This window comes from Carassius auratus, chromosome 50, assembly GCF_003368295.1.
Source record: "Carassius auratus strain Wakin chromosome 50, ASM336829v1, whole genome shotgun sequence".
NCBI classification, from domain to species: domain Eukaryota; kingdom Metazoa; phylum Chordata; class Actinopteri; order Cypriniformes; family Cyprinidae; genus Carassius; species Carassius auratus.
The window spans coordinates 2,376,917-2,394,416 of NC_039292.1; the positions used below are offsets into that span (position 1 = coordinate 2,376,917).

Below are 17,500 nucleotides of genomic sequence, written 5' to 3' on the forward strand. Positions count from 1 at the left end.
TCATATCGGTCATAAACTGAAGATATGAAAATACAAATAAAAACAGCACTGGTTCTGAACAGTGTTTTTAATTTCCTTTTCGTAGAGCGCCCTCTAGTGTTCACTGACTCAGAATGTGTGTGTACTGCATGTAATGTGTTCCAGTATGCAGTGATGAACTTTATTAATGTGTGTGTGTGTGTGTGTGTGTGTGTGTGTGTGTCTGCTGGTTTGGTCAGATGGCGAACACCACGACCCTGTTCCATACGGTTACGGCTCTGAAACCCAACACGCTTTATGAGTTCTCCGTTATGGTCACCAAGAGCCGCAGGAGCAGTACGTGGAGTATGACGGCCCACGGGACCACCTTTGAGTCCAGTATGAGCACACACACACACACACGTTCACATGCACACATACACAAAAAATGGGTTCTCTCAACCTGTGCACAATATTTTTGGGGTTTGTAATAAAAATGAATGCATAAAGTACATAAAACACAGATGTTTAGTTTCACGATGCATGCAAGATGAGTGCATATTTAATAATTGTGTTATTTGCATTTTGTTCTCAAAGTTTTTTCATTGTTTTTTTTTTCTATACAAATCAGATTCAACAAATCCATTGGATTACATCCATTAATTTAAGTTTTTTTCTTGAAGATCTTTAATTTTCTATGAGAATATAAACATACATACAAGTAAATATGCACACACACAAGCAAGAAGAAAAAAAAACATAAAAAGGGGTGAATAAAATGAATGCAAATAATAATAAAGCATCAGAAAAAACAATCTTCTTTGCATTTGAACATGATTTGGGGAGTAACTGCTGTGGCGAAGCTTTATTTAGTTGTATTGTCAGGGTCTGGTGTGGTTTGTAGTTCCCAGCTCTGCTCCAAAAGATGTGACCGTGATCAGTAAAGAGGGAAGTCCACGAATCATCAACATCAGCTGGCAGCCTCCGACTGAAGCCAACGGCAAAATCACAGGTGCACCCAAAACATGCATGACATTTACCTGATCACATCATCACAGGAGGTACTTCATCAGCCATGCATCCAAACAGAGAAGCAGACGTTTGCTCTCCGTCTCTCAGGGTACATCATCTACTACAGCACTGATGTGAACGCTGAGGTCCATGACTGGGTGGTGGAGCCCGTGCTGGGGAACAGACTGACCCATCAGATCCAGGGGCTGACGCTGGACACCACGTACTTCTACAAGATCCAGGCCAGAAACTCCAGAGGCATGGGACCCATGTCAGACGCGGTGCAGTTCCACAGCCCTAAAGGTAAAGCGGACCCTCGCTTAGACTCGTCTGTTAGAGCTCAGCTTATAATCATGCATCGGTCTGTTTGTGTTTGTCTCCAGCAGAACCATCAGATGAGATGTCCAGTGATCAAGGTAATTAAACATCTTTCAGTGCAGAAGGAGTTTGAACTGTCACACAACAATGCATTAATAATTATAACTTATTATGTCTTTTTATTATACGTATTGATTCAAAGTGCATTGAATAATGTTACCGAGCACATTTGATTTTAATAATGCATTAGTAAATCTTGAAATGCACATTAACTAAAATTAGTAAATGATGTGGAAGTATTATTGTTCAAGCTTAATAAACTAGTTAACTAATTAACCTAGGGATGCACCGAAATTTCGGCCACCGAAAATTCTCAGCCGAAAATGGCCTTTTCGGTTTTCGGCCGATAGACTTTTATCACCGAAACAACACGGCCGAAATGTTGTGATGACGCAAACAGAAACCGCGACCTGCACGTGCACCTGCATAGCGCAGACCACGAGCTCCACGCGACATTCACTTAACACCAGTGAGAACATTCTCTCTCTACGTATTCCTTTATTCGCAGCACTAAAGCGTCTCCTAACAAAGAGTTTAAGACGGATCACGAAGTAAAAACAAAGAAAAGTACAGTCTTATAAAGTCTGTGAGCACACGTCTCACTGAGATCTTTTCGGATCCTCTGCACTTCATCGCGAATGTGCTTGACCCGCGTTATACAGACCATTAACGTTACTTGGATGCGGAAATAAGGCAGCGCGCACGAGAAATGATCCAGGCCGCGCTGGATGCGGAGAAACCGCGTGGAGACGGAGAAGCGCCAAGCGCAGGAGACAGATCAGAGCGCAGAAAAGACTGGTCTCTGCACCAGATGAGGGGCATGCACCATCGTTGTCTGATATGTTCAGTGGAATTCTGCAAGAAAGTGCCTCAAATAATAATAATACGTTGGCTATTTTGTTCTTAGGCTACTATATATATATATATATATATACACATACACACACACACACACACACACACACACACACACAAACACAAACATATATACATACATAATATCAGATTGTAGCCATATTTCTGCTAGATTTTCTGCTAGATTTCTGCTTTAATTTGATAAAAATGTTTATTTATGCCCTGGCCCTATTTAAATACACACTCTCAAATATTTCTCAAATGTCAGGCAGATGACAAGCTCAACTGCTCAACAGCTAGATGGTTATCTGTCTGAAGTCCCCATCCCCAGAAGTGACAACCCTCTTGCCTATACTGGAGAAGTAATGCACTTTCTAGTCCTACATAGAAAAATTTCAAATGCACTTCACCTAAATGCACTTTGTTTTTATGAGAGAACTGTTCATTTTAAAACCTTTCTGCAGCCAGTAGGCCTGTACATTATTATTAAATATACACATGAGTGGGATACATTTTTAGTTTGAATTTTATTTTATACTGTGCATTGTTGCAATGTGCTTAATAAATATTTACATAATTTGTAATTATGTATTTTTATGTTTTTTTTTAATAAGTTATGTAATTGTAATTATCTTTGAAACTTTAATATTAATTTATGCAATTGCAATATCTTAATTTTAGTAAAGTTAGTACACGGTCATAGCAATAAATGCAATGGTACTAATAATTGGCATAATTTATTTCGGTGTTTCGGTTTCGGTTTTCGGCCTTGGTTTTCTCTTTTTCGGTTTCGGCCAAGAATTTTCATTTCGGTGCATCCCTAAATTAACCTCGTTGCAAAGTGTTACTGTTATATTATTATACTTATTATTCATGCATGCATGTTATTTGATATTTAATAAATGTATTTAGAAGTAGATATTTAGAAGTTTAATACTGTTAAAAAATTTCCAGACATTAAAAAATAAAAACATTTAAATAAAGTTTTAATTAAATTAGATTTATTTAAATTTCAAGTTAAATATATATGTGTGTGTGTGTGTGTGTGTGTGTGTAAGTATACACTTAATTTAGTTTTATACATTTATAAATGTTTATCATTAAATAAAAAGTCTAAATAATTATATATATATACACATTTTAAAATGTTAAATATTTATACTATATTTAAAATAAAATATTTTAATATTTTAATTATTTTAATTGTATAAATAATTTATATACAACATCATTTTGCTTAATATATGAAATAAAAATCTATTATATATTTTTTGAATAAGTTAAATATATAGAATCTATAAAATGCATATATATAATTTCAAATAAATGTATAATTTCTCTGTTGTCTGTAGGGCTGCAAGTCAAACCCGGTCCCCCGACCCCCCCGGAGCACGGGATCGGATCAAACATGGGTAAACCGAGAGAAGCGCTCTCTAAAGACAGCCGTGTGATGTGACGAGGACCTGTGGTGGAGTAACTCTGTGTGTGTGTGTGTGTGTGTGTGTGTGTGTCAGATAAAGCAGGCATCCGCGGCAGCCAGGAGAAGCATGTTCTGGTGATGGTGGTGATTGTGTCTGTTGGTGTGTTCACTATCATCGCTGTGATCGTGGGAGCCGTCCTGTGCACACGCCGCTCCAACTCCCTCCAGAAGAAGTGTGTTCTTTTAATTACACATCTCTATTTAAACAATAATAGCTCATTTAAATAAGTGTTAGGATTTCCACATTGCCTAGAAACCTGTTAACTGTGGTAAAATCAGTGTAATGCACCACAGCATGAATGAAGAATTACAAGTACAGAAGAAGATCTCAGTAATTCTGCAGGATCTGGCTTCAGTTCATCTCGATTGTTGTTATTCTGTCACAAAGAATCAATCTTATTAAAATATAAAATTACTGCCTATTTAAATGAAATGAGAATGTGGGGCTTTAATGTGATGTTAATATTTAAATGCATATGACAATAATTGTAAATGTTCATTTTAGAAGTTTAAAAATGTATTGATGATAGTGTATATTTAATATATGAAATATGTTTGATATTCCAAAAAATTATTCTAAAGTGTCATAAACTGAAATTTTCATAGTGTATCACATATATAGTATAGTGTTACATTTATATAATGCATCTATAAAGCGTAGAGTTCCGCTCCTTGATTCTGATTGGCTGAGCCGTGTTCTAAATTCCGCTACAAAGTAACACACACCTTTGTTTACTTCTGTGTTGCTCGGTAACCACTTTGTTGCAACCACAGCTGTTTCTGAGGAACTACATTGTTTGCTGGAAGAATACTGTTTTTATTAATATCATTACACTTTATTTACTCTTTTTATTCTGTGACACCTTACTACCTTTATGGAATAACTGTTTTATGAAAGCAATAAGCTCCGTGAAGCTGTGGTTTACAGTGAACTTAAAACAAAGCCCCTTAACTGTTATAAATTCACTGTAAACCACAGCTTCTTGAAGTGTATATTGAAAAATGGTCAAATATAAAACAAAATATTTAATATTCAGGTAATAAAAATAATAAAAGATATTGAAGTGTGTTTGTTCTCAGGAAGCGAGCGGCCTGTAAGTCCAGCGCTGGTTCACACAAGTACAAGAGTTCATCTAAAGAGCTGAGTCCTCCTGATCTGTGGATCCATCACGAGCGTCTGGAGCTCAAACCCATGGACAAATCCCCCGAGCCCAACCCCGTCCTGACAGAGACCCCCATCCCACGGACCGCCCAGGAGCCGTCCCATCAGAGACGGGGTGAGAGCCTCAGCTTCACCTCACCCGGCGTCCAGGAGCCAGTCTGCTTCATGATGCACTTCTGTGTGCGCAGGTCAAGAGACGGAGGACAGTCGGAGGGGAGTGAGACCCAAGATGATGATGCCGTCCCACTCTCAGCGTAAGTTCACAAGCAGTGATCGTGTCCTGCATCTCAGCCTGTCCTGTGCTTCTCATGTTGTGCTGAGTGAAGCCCAGCTGCATTCGTCTTGAGTCACAGGAACAAACTACATCCAAACCTAGTGAGCGTCTGTCTTAAACAGCTTTTAAGATCATTGAGATGTGTGCACAATACAGGCCGCATGTCACATTGTCTTTTAAGATCGCATGTATTTGCGTATTGCATATATCCTTCCTAGTGAAAGCACCCCCATAATGCATTGCACTCCAAAAGCTATATTAGTGATGGGGGACGATTTTAGAGAAATTAAGATGAATGTCTAATTCATTCAATCTAACAGTTCAGTCTAATTTTATGAAATATTTGCATGTGCTTTTTGTTTATTATGTTTCATAGAATATAGAATACTAACACTTGACTATTGTTTTTTTATTTATATTTTTATATACTTATTTATATGTACTTATATATATTACCTAAATAAATTCCGCAAATAAAATTACAAATTAATAAAATATATAAAAAATGTAAAGGTAAATTTTTTTTCAATTGAATAAATATTTGTAACTTTTTTTATTCATAATTTTTTTTTTACTGTAAATTTTAACTAATCTACAACTACTTTTATTTATGTGATGCACACAGTCGCTGCCAATGTAGACGTTCCAAATCACTCAAAGGTTGCATTTCATTTAGAATGCCGCCTATGTAGGGATGCCGCCTCTGTAGGGATGCCGCCTCTGTAGGGATGCCGCCTCTGTAGGGATGCCGCCTCTGTAGGGATGCCGTCTATGTAGGGATGCTGCCTACGTAGGGATGCCGCCTACTTACGGATGCCGCCTACGTAGGGATGCCGCCTATGTAGGATTGCTTCCTATGTAGGGATGCTGTCAATGCGCCTACGTAGGGATGCCGCCTACGTAGGGATGCCGCCTATGTAGGATTGCTTCCTATGTAGGGATGCCGTCAATGCGCCTACGTACGGATGCCGCCTACGTACGGATGCCGTCTATGTAGGGATGCGGCCTATGTAGGGATGCCGTCAATGCGCCTATGTAGGGATGCCGTCTATGTAGGGATGCCGTCTATGTAGGGATGCCGCCTATGTAGGGATGCCGCCTATGTAGGGATGCCGTCTATGTAGGCAGACTACAGCGAGTCAGCTCCCTGAGGTTTGGAAGGGTTGTGTTGTGCTGCTGTCGTGGTAAGCTCACTGTGTGTGTGTCTCTCAGCTGTGATTGACGCTCACCCCATCCATTCCCTCGATCATCTTCATCACCATCATCATCATCACTATCACCTGGCGCCGCGTGGCTACCTTCATCACCAGATCAGCCTGAGAGCACCTGCCTCCCCGAGCTCTTCCTCACACACTCCTCCGTCTGCAGGTGAGAGCTCCAGAGATCACATGATGCAGCTGTGTGCCATCTTCATGCTTCTGCTGGCTACTTCACACGACTCCGTAGTACATTATTATAAACGATTAATTAATTAAATAAACATCAAGTAAAAAAAATATTGTTCAATGTTTTAATAAAAAATATATTTCTATAAAATATATGTACAACACAATATTTGTGTAAAATACATATATACAACTTTATCTAAAAATACATTTTTATTATTTTTCAAATAATAAATGTATTTAAAAAAAATAAAATTTTAAAAATAAGATCATACTAAATGCATGTTGTTTTTTATTTAGTACTGTCCTGAGTAAGATATTGTACATAAGATGTTTACATTTAGTCCACAAGACAAAAAATGGCTCAAATTATTAAAATATCCCCATTCAAAAGTTTCATTCAAAATCATAAAGTCACTGCTGGAAAGGGTGCAAATATGTAAAGATGCTGGAAAACTGAAGAATCTGCAGGAGCTGGAGGAGTTTTCTGAAGAATGCTGCTCAGTTTTTTGTTTTTTGTTTTTTTTTTGTTTTTTTTGTGCATATAAGAAAATTAATCCAGGATCATGTGATTATTGTAAGGTTTTTCTGATAATCGAATAAAATTTATTTGACAAAAAAAGAATGCTGCTCAGTTTAACTGTTCAGAACAAACAAGAGACTCATGCACAACCATCACAAAACAGAAAGACAGTCGAGGATCATCCGAGGAACCACACACAGTATTAAGAATGGAGATATTTTATATCTATATTATATAATTTCAGCCATTTTTTGTCTTGTGGACTGAATGTACACATCTTTTATGCACAATATCTTACTCAGGACAGAACTAAATTAAAAATAACATGCATTTTGTGTGATTTCACTTATTTTGTTCAAATAAAAATACAATTGTGTGTATGTGTGTAGAATGTGTGAGGAATCAGGCCCCTGCACCTGAAGCTCCGGTGGCCCCCGGTCAGCCCCACACTACAGCTGATCTACAGAAGACAGAGACTCTGATCGGAGAAGAGCCGAGCACACACCCACTCAAGAGCTTCGCCGTGCCAACCATCACTGTTTCCGCCCATACCCCGCCCCCCTACGAGACCGCGTTACCCAGCACCCCTCTGGGTCTGCTTCCTGGTTATTCAGTCCTAAATTACATGAGCGTGGTTGGTTGTGGAGCTCACAGCAGGTTTCTCTGTGTTTCAGGGCCTGGTGTGAAGACAGCGTCTGTCGGGACATTAATTCGAGCTCGAGCTCCGATGGCAGTAACAGTCCCCAGTGCTCCTGACCAATCAGAAAGCAGCATGATGCTGGACTCGGTGAGTGCTGGAGACACGCATCACTTCCTGTTATACAGAGGTGACCTCGATGGCACACTGTTTCAGAAAAGACTTCGTTATCAAACACGTCACCACTTTAGTGTTGTTTATACACTCTTACAGTTTCTATTCATAATTTGAATCGGCTGTTAATATTGTATTTTCGTTTTTCTTAATTTCAGGTTAATTTTTAGTAATTCTATGTGCTTTTGTATTTTTTTTTTTTTTTTTTTAGTTTTGGGTTTTAATATGTATAACTAATTCGATTTATTTATTTCAGTTTTACCTCTATAGATTATAGTATTTTTTTTCTCTAAAACATCCCATAATTTTAGTGCTTCAGGTTAAACACTCAAGTTTCTAATGTCAATTTAGTTTGTTTTTCTCCTAAATACTTTCATTTGATCAAATTTTTATATAGTTTTAGTTCTAAGAAAAGTAAAAAGAGATTTAGCTGAAAGAAAATGAAGGCTATTTCTAGAACCAGCAAGGTTTTTTTACATTATGATATTTACATATATGACAAATAAGCAGTTTATTAATTTAATACTTAATGAAGAGACTATTAATAAACAGTCTTTAACCCTCTGGGGTCTGAGGTTCTTTTTGGCCCTGGAGAAGTTTGGACATGCCCTGACATTTGTGCTTTTTCAGTATCTTAATTACATATTAATAATGGCTAATAATTCAGATTCAGCACAAACTGGGCTACAGTAATATGTAAGCAACATAAATGTATGTTTGTGTTTTTTGAGAAAACAACATTTATTCGTGGTTAGTGAAAGTTCTCAGTTCTCGATAATTTTTTTTGAATGTTTTAATAAATAAATAAATAAATATATATATATATATATATATATATATATATATGCACATTTTGTCAATTTTCATTAACAATTTTTTTTGTTTTAAAACATTCATATAACATGTAGTAAAATTGCTACTTTATAAAGAAAATATTTTTTTTATCTTTTTTAATTTTTCGAAAGAAGTGTGAATTATTATATGAAATTGCATTAATTTTTATGTTTAATTTAAAAATTTTCTTCCTCTTATTTATTTTCTTTTTACTCACTGGTTGTCTTAATTTGAATGGTTTTGTCTTTCCGTCTAATTTTGTATAACGAATAACTTTGTGCTGCGCTTCTTAAATGCATGTGTTTTGTTTGTTTTGTTGTAGGTTGCGCTGTAGTGTCTTGCTTTATCCCCTCACTCTTGTTCCTGTCACTCTTCCTCTTTCTGCTTTTGCTTTTTGGCTCTTTTCTCCTCCGTTGTCTTGCATCGCTCAATCCTGACTCTAACACGGCTCCTGTGGCATGGCTCTCTCTCTCTCAGACGGATGAACTCTCGGAGGAGATGGCCCACCTGGAGGGTCTGATGAAGGACCTGAACGCCATCACCACGGACTGAACCGCTGCAATCACTCACGGCTGAACCGTGTCCTCAGGAACGACCGGGACATTTGAATGAACGCTGATCTCAGATCAGCCTTGAGAATGACTGAAAACAGATCACGGATTCATCTTCTGCATCCTGCATGGAAGAGAAATCTGTAAAACGATCAAAACTCAATGCCATTGTTCAACTTGGATGAACCGTTCTGCACAGAAATCCTTTTACATTTTTTTTTTTTGGAGGATTGTTTTTGTATATTCCACATTTTTCCCCTGTATACATATGTTTTCATTGTCTGCAAGGTCTTTTTAAAGGACAAAACCTTGCATGCTCAAACTTTGGGCTCCATTCATGAAATGCAAGCAACATAATTTAGTGTAAATTATGCATAAAACCATTCGTATGTAAACTTGTCGCATTCACATCAATGCAAAAATTTACATAATGAACCATTTAAACCAAAATTTGTACATGGATCATGAATATGAAACCATTCTCACATAAATTCACAAAACCATCTTTGCGTAAGTTGTCAAATGGACATTTTCTCAGTGTCTGTAACATCACTTTAGTCGTTGCATTGAATGTCGAAGATTTACATAAGAGCAAATATTGAACAATTTACAAATAATTAATGAACAATTGTGTTTGTTTGCTCATGAATTCTCATGAACGTTTCATGGATTTTCTTTTTCAGTTTCTTACGTTTAAATGTTTAATCTCTGGAGGGAAATGAAGATTTGTCATCCTCACACGCTGGTAGCATTAAAGTCCAAATATGCATTTTCCAACATGGACATGCCGACTTCTTGCAGATCTTGCTTTATGGCCATCTTAATTCAGACTGAATCGAGTGACGATGATGTTCGGTGCTTCAGAAACTCCTCAAACGTGAGACTTTGTGAGAACGGAGATGTACGTTCCTCTTCCTCGGGACCCTGATGCCTGTTTTTGGGGCCCTAGAGATTCATCATGAAGGAGTTTAATGCCAGGTGACTCTCAGATTTTTGTACTTTGAGAGCTATATAGATATATATATATATGACAAACTGCAAATCTTTGCTTATGTGAGTACTTTGTACACTCTCAAAAAAGGAAATGTTTTATATATATATATATATATATATATTCATCTTCCTGTTGGTTTTTATATGAAGATGACACGTTGCTTTGTAAACATTTTCCATGTAAGTTATGAAGAGTTAAATTGTCTGCGTTGTGTTTTCACCGTGCTGTTTAGCCAATCCCTTCTCCCAAAGAATGAGCGAAAGAAAATATCAGCGACAAACTCTGCCTTGCTCGTGTACAGTTTTTCGAGTCATGAATGTCAATGTGGCTGTAACAAGGTAAGCTTATGAATACAGTTGTTTGTGTTTACAATAACGGGGGAAGATTAAAAAAAAGGGAAAAAAGACACCGAATTATGATATATGGTGTACCATCAACTGGCATTTGCACTTTTTATATTTTGGATTTTAAATGAACGCTGATGACTTGTGAAATATGAACCTATTTTCTGTAATGATGTCACAAGTAAACAACTGGTTTCAAAGACATTTAACTGTTGTTTATTTTGTTGCATTATTATATTTGACCATTTTGCATTTGGTTTTTGCTGGAAAACATTGCTTATATTTCAGATACTTGTGGTTTTCGGTTCAGTGGTTGTTGAAGAAAAACTGGGATGATTATTTATTGTAAATTATTTTACAATGTTGCTAATTTTCCACAAATGATCAAAGCTGATTTTGTACAATGCTCATTTCAGACATCTAGAAGATCATTGATGGATAAAAGATGGACAAAAATAAGTAAATTAGAAAGTTATGGCTGAATCAAAACGGTCTGAATACAAAGCCTTGTGGAACACCGTTGGCTAGAAACAAAAAATATGGGACTAAAGTCTAAAAAAAATGTTGAATTTACATAATTCTTTTCTTTAGTTTCACATAAATCAAGTTAGATAAACATAATTTGTTCATGGAAGTTATTTTTAAATGATCCAAATAAGGGGTCTTAATGTGTTATGATTCATTTTCATAGTTGTATAACACTACATTTTAATATTTTAACAAATTATTAGCTAGCAATAGCAAATATTAGCAAACTAAACACAATTAGTTTTCCCATTTTTAAGTCCATCTAAAATGTACTTATGGTCACGTGACTTTTGCTTTGATACCATAAACACAAATTACAAAATTCGTTCACCAGAAACATTTTATTTGCCCAAACGTATGCAAAATTATGTAACTCCTTTTTTTCCACTCATTTTATGTTGCACATTTTATTGCAAACCAGTTTATACATTTGTTTCAAAAGTTAGGACTTTCTGAGGCAAAAAAAAAAAACAACCATGTAAATTTAATTCTGAGTACTAATAAAACTACTTTGATTTGACTGTTTACAATCAGTAGCCTGAAATAAGCTTGTACACATTGGGAGGAAAAAAACAACACTCTACGTTTAAAAAAAACACAAACCCAGTGCAAAAAGCTACATTCCACCTTCAGTCTTACAATCAAGACCATAACAGGAATGTTCTCTGAGTCTGTCAAGATTCCGAGGTTGTCAAGATTCTAAAAATGCAAACATGAAATTCTAGGCACATATTGTTTTGGCACTAATATGCACTGTGAAATATTTTCCGAAAATCTAATGATATTGAAATATGAAATAAAGCTTTTATTTAAAACTCTAACCTTTAATAAATGTTAAGCTGAATAATAACACCTAAACTCGAATGAGATTAACATCTAATCAGAAGGTTTTGATTTCCTTCATGACAACTTTATTTTAATTTAAGAGACTTCTGTACTCTTATGGATTATGGGGAAACTTTAAATGATGTTATATACAGCATAACCAAAATCAGGATATAGGACACCGTTTTTGCATACATACAAATATACAAACACGCGGTTGAAAATGTAAAATTTCATACCTTCTGCTTCAAAACAAAAGAATAAAAACAAAAGTAGTGCCTCTGTAGTCCAAAGCAGAACCAAATCGAGATCCAGAACCAAAGCAGGAGAAGTAGGGCAGCGTTTTGGGGGCTTTGGGTTCTGTGTGGACCGCTGGGACAGTGAGGGAAGAGATGTGGGATGTCGTGGTGCTTCCTGGTTCTAGGTCCTCGGCAGAGAGCTTTGGGCGGCCGTGGTGGCTGCACTGGCGGCTGCGGTCTGGAAGGTGGGATTCGTGAGGACGCCTTGGGAGAATTCCTGCTGTGCTTTCTGGAAACTGGCACCAGTGCGACGGTAGTGGGAATGAACCTGGAGAAGAATCACACCAATGACCCAAGAATCCAAAAGAACCAGAGGTTTTCACCCAGAAATCATGAGCTACTTACCATTTTCAGTAAAATGACGGACAGTGCGGCAGTGAGTGTGAAGAAAGACGCCACCAGCATCATGATGATGCCCACCGCTTTGTTATAGCCAATCGCTGCAATGGCAGTAATCCAGCCACTGCAATCAGAATCAACATTAATTAACCAAAATTCTCAAAGATGAACAACAACAAAATTAATATATGGCTGCCGAAGGAAGTGGTTAGTGGTTTTAACTAGTCGTCTTGGAAATTTAACTACGATATGATTCAAGTAACTTTTTTTTAACTTGTGGTTTTCGGTTGTTGAAGAAAAAAATGTGATGATTATTAATTGTAAATTATTTTACAGTGTAGCTACTTTCTACAAATGATCAAAACTGATTTTGTACTCCGCTCATTGATTGATAAAAATAAATACATTAGAAAGTTATGGCTGAATCAAAACGGTCTGAATACAAAGCCTTGTGGGACACCGCTGGCTAGAAACAAAGAATAAAAAATAAAAAAATAATTAAAAAAAATAATATGGGACTAAAGTCTAAAAAAAGTGTTGACTTTACATTATTTTTTCATCAGTTTCACATAAATCAAGTTAGATAAACAATTTGTTCATGGAAGTTATTTTTAAATCATCCAAATAAGGGGTCTTAATGTCTTATGATTTATTCATTTTCATAGTTTTGTCACAATAAAACATTTTCATATTTTAACAAATTATTACCTAGCAACAGCAAATATTAGTAAAACAATTAGTTTTCCCATTTTTTAAGTCCATCTACAATTTACTAAAGGACATCTGAAATTTCTTGCATTTGATATGATCACGTGACTTTTGATTTGATACCATAAACACAAATTACAAAATTTGTTCATCAGAAACATTAACCCTCTAGTTCTAAATTTCTATTTTAAGTTCACCACACATTAAGCTGTCAACACGATGTAAATTTTAAACAAACCACTTTGCAAAAAAGACGCATGGACTACAACAACACCTTTAGAAACCGGTCTTACAAATAAAAGTACAAGGAAAATGGAAAAATGTTTTAATCTCAATAGTCAAGGTAATTTAAATTCAAAATGACTGAAGGTATAACACCGGTAGACTATTATTAACTATAAATGTTCTGTAAAAACAGTGAACAGCAGCTTTCAGCCTATCACCATGATGAAAACATGAAATATCAGATAGAGTAGTAGTACTTTACAAGATTTTATTAGATTACGCTGCTTTTCCACAGTTTTTTTCTATGTAAACATGTTTAACTGTTGCGGTCTCTTATAGTGTCTCATGCATGAAACTGCATTCTAAAAACAGAAGACCAATCCAACCACCATCATGAAGAGAAGTGGAGAGCACAGTAAAGTGGGAAAGATCAGTATAGGCTTTATAAGAACAGTCATGGGGTCCAGAAACATCTTTGGAAATGAATGAATGTGGCATGGAAAAGCAAGTTATACCAGAGGGATCCTGATTCCCAAGGAGAAAAACTCCTAAATGTGGAAGGAAAGAAAGACACCTGAGTGCAAAAAGCAGGGATAGGTAGTTTTTCAGGATGCTTGGAACATGCCAATTAAAGAAGGAAAAGAAACACCTTTGCCTTTGCATTTTGGCATGCCAATCGCCCGCTGGACAAAATCCCCCCCAAAAAAAAAACATTCAGAAGATTTTCTTTTGTTTTTTCCCTCAGCAACAAGTCAATCCAGCTAAGATTTCTCCAAAGTAGTCAAGGCTAGTACTGTGCTGAATTGTTAGTGATTGAAACACCTAGTCCTGTCGAGTATTTGATTTGTATATGCATTAACACACACGCACACACACGATATTAAACAATAATTTAGAAGAAAATTCAAAACAAATAATAAAAAAAAAAATCTAAAACATAAAACACATTTTAAATAAATATATAAAAAATATAGCATATACGAAAATATATTCTGTAAAAAAAAAAATATATATAGTTATATACACACTTTAAAACTATTTATTCTAAAAAATGTAAGAGTAAATGCATATATAAAAATTACTTTTTTTCTAAACTCGCCGATCTGAATCAGTCCAAGAATTCCAGAGTGTCTCATAACAATATTCTCATACAGAACAAGAGGACGTACTTCAGACAGGAAGCAAGAGTTTTAAAGGAAGTCCAGCAGCAGAAAACCATTAGTGCAGGAACAGACACTAGTCAAAGAGACAGAAGAGAGAGCCAAGCGTCACAAAGTCATCTGTCACACAGAAGAAACACAAACGTCCAGCTCAGAGACGCTTAGTCAACATAGTTTAGGTCAGATATTACTCCCTAACTCCTACTATTGGCTAAACTGATGCACTACTGTAATCCAGAATGAAGTACAGAGCTGTATAGAGCGATCTCAGCACTGATTTATACTCTACCTGTTTCCCCAGTTAGGAATGCCCACGCTCTGAATCACAGACACGGCGATCTGAGCCAAGAACACGAAGAAGAAGAAGAAATAATTGAAGGAGCTGTCAGACCTGAAAAAAAGAAATCAATAAATTAGTTATTGAAAAGAGAATCATGTTGACAATAAAACAAAGAACTTAAACATTCAGAAAATCTGAAATGTTGCCTATAGCTGAAAATAAATCCGATAAAGTTTGTTTAAATACTAAAATTACTAAAACTTAAATTCTAACCGTTTTAAATCAAATATTCTATATTTGTTTAATAGACACAGGTTCTTTTCACATTGTTTTTTACGTGCACATTAAATATTGATTTGAGCAGAATTTATTTAAAATGTAAAACAATATTATTTATTATTTCAAAAAAAAAAAAGAAAAAAAAAAAGCTATTTAAAAATTATTTTGGATGGGCCTAAAGATGTTTTAATAAATTAATGCAAAAGGAAAAAAAAAAGTAAAAACTAATAAAACTGACAAAATATATAAAATTACTAATATTACTATATTAATAAACACTATAATAGTATACAAATATCATAATACTATTCTCAAAATTAAAGATGTTAGAACTGAAAATGAAATTAAGTTTAATAAAATTGAAATAAATTAAGAAAATAATTAATAAAAATGACAAAACGACTAAAAAGCAAACTAAAATGAAAATGATCACTGTGAATATAAAACTAAAAGCTAATTAAAAATAATAATAAACACTATAATAGTGTACAAATATTCCAGAGGGTCTCATAATAATGGTTTTTAACAATTTCAAAACTGAAAATATAAAAAGCTAATTCTAAATATTAATAAATAACAATAGTATACAAATAGGTGACCCTGGACAACAAAACCAGTCTTAAGTGTACATTTTCTCGAAACTCAGATGAATAAATCATATCTCCATTGATGTCTGGTTTATTATGATCGGACAATATCTGTCGGAGATGCAACTATTTGAAAATATGGAATCTGAGGGAGCAAAAATAATCAAAATATTGAGAAAATTATGCTCAAACATGAAGTTCTTAGCAATGCATACTAATCGAAAACGTTTTTTTAATATATATTAACAGTAAGAAATGTATTAATGATTTTTGGCATAAAAGACATATCAAAATTGTGACCCATACAATGTATTTTTGGCTATTGCTACAATATACCCCAGAGACTTCAGACTGCTTTTGTGCTCCAGGGACACAGATCCTCGAAACTGAAGAACCTGTCAGGACTGTATGAATCATCAAGGTGAGGTGAACAGCATCTGAAGACTCACCTGAAGGCTCTATAGACGGGTCTGAACCAGCACAGGAAGGAGCAGGGAGTGAACAGGATGAACCAGAGGATGGACAGACCGAAGTCCACAGCTCCACCTGAATTAGTGGTGAACTCAGCCAGACAGGCCAGGACGTTCAGAGACAGCGTCATACACTGCCCTGCAATCACACACACACACACAAAGCTCACATCAAACAGGAGCCACACGTGACGTCACACACTGAAGAACATCAGCCACAGTTCAACTCAATCTGACAGAGACTGGAATCAAAACTGACCCATATATATATTATTCAATATAATGCATATTGTTATTGTTAACTAAACCTAATTAACTGCTAAAAATAGTAAAAAAATATATATATAAAAAAATAAAATAAAAACCCACTGTTTTAGGTAACTGAATTAAAAAAACACTGAAAAAATATTAATAATAATGAAAAACTTTCACCTTTAAAATTAAAATATGAATTTTAGATTTGATAAAAGTTTATAAAATATAGAAATATTTCCTTGGCAACTAACTACAATGAGAAAAAATGTAAGTGCAAATAATAAAACTACTAAAATAAAATAACAACAAAATAAAAATTACAAAAGCACAGTAAAAATTACTAAAAATCTATGTTTAAAACTACTATGTTTTAATACTATATTTGTATATTTAAAAACACTATAATTAAGATGAAAATAGACACTATAATAGTATACAAATAATACTGTTTTGTGTTCAACACGAAAATAAAACGAGGATTGAAAATTGACTGAATGGTGAAAAGTTATTATGATGATGATATTATTATGAGCTTAAGTTAAATGGAACATTCAAAATGAAGAATATGTTTAAAAGGAGGTAGTAAAAACGATTAAAAATAACTCTGGGTAACTAATATATAGGTATAACTTCCATATATAAAAAAAAAAAAAAATGAGAAAAGCTGCCTTGGCTCGTGATCAAAATCAGTGTTACATGAGAATTATGAACTGATTGGACAAGTTATGAAAGGTTGATTGGGACGACACTGAAAATAAGAGGAGGAACATGTCAAATGAAGAGTCTGTAGACGCACACATCCACAGGTAGTAGATCATCTTGCAGAGTCGGTGACTTTCCTGCGGGATCTCCTCGGAGAAGTTCTGGTAGAAGCAAGGCTGGATGGGAAAGAACTTGGGAAGAGGAGGCCAGTTGTTCTGTTTGCCTGAGGAGAACAAGTGAGAGGTGAGACAGACCGTATCCCACAATCCTCAGCAGCAACAAC

General features: G+C 35.3%; 2 protein-coding genes across 9 annotated transcripts in view; one reads left to right on the top strand and one right to left on the bottom strand.

Annotated features, from left to right (window-relative positions):
* The window catches only part of LOC113066589 (neogenin-like), a 1,074,835-nt gene extending 1,063,276 nt beyond the window's left edge, over positions 1-11,559 (top strand). For 3 of the 8 annotated variants that reach the window (XM_026238499.1, XM_026238504.1, XM_026238503.1), the window contains exons 18-29: positions 219-357; positions 863-970; positions 1,078-1,272; positions 1,353-1,385; positions 3,555-3,614; positions 3,717-3,855; positions 4,748-4,959; positions 5,033-5,098; positions 6,331-6,486; positions 7,416-7,619; positions 7,701-7,813; positions 9,149-11,559. In XM_026238499.1, the coding sequence (XP_026094284.1) occupies positions 219-357; positions 863-970; positions 1,078-1,272; positions 1,353-1,385; positions 3,555-3,614; positions 3,717-3,855; positions 4,748-4,959; positions 5,033-5,098; positions 6,331-6,486; positions 7,416-7,619; positions 7,701-7,813; positions 9,149-9,223 (1,500 nt within the window). In that variant the 3' untranslated portion in view covers positions 9,224-11,559. Of the gene's footprint in view, positions 1-218; positions 358-862; positions 971-1,077; positions 1,273-1,352; positions 1,386-3,554; positions 3,615-3,716; positions 3,856-4,747; positions 4,960-5,032; positions 5,099-6,330; positions 6,487-7,415; positions 7,620-7,700; positions 7,814-8,993 lie in introns of all 8 variants that reach the window. The other 5 variants (XM_026238502.1, XM_026238506.1, XR_003279195.1 and 2 more) reach the window with 4 other exon arrangements.
* LOC113066606 (secretory carrier-associated membrane protein 2-like) overlaps positions 11,415-17,500 on the bottom strand; it is an 18,565-nt gene continuing 12,479 nt past the window's right edge. The window contains exons 5-9 of the mRNA XM_026238534.1: positions 17,312-17,440; positions 16,240-16,399; positions 14,934-15,035; positions 12,558-12,675; positions 11,415-12,480 (exon numbers count right to left, since the gene is read on the bottom strand). Coding sequence (XP_026094319.1) covers positions 12,334-12,480; positions 12,558-12,675; positions 14,934-15,035; positions 16,240-16,399; positions 17,312-17,440 — 656 coding nt within the window. The 3' untranslated portion in view covers positions 11,415-12,333. The remainder of the gene's footprint in view (positions 12,481-12,557; positions 12,676-14,933; positions 15,036-16,239; positions 16,400-17,311; positions 17,441-17,500) is intronic.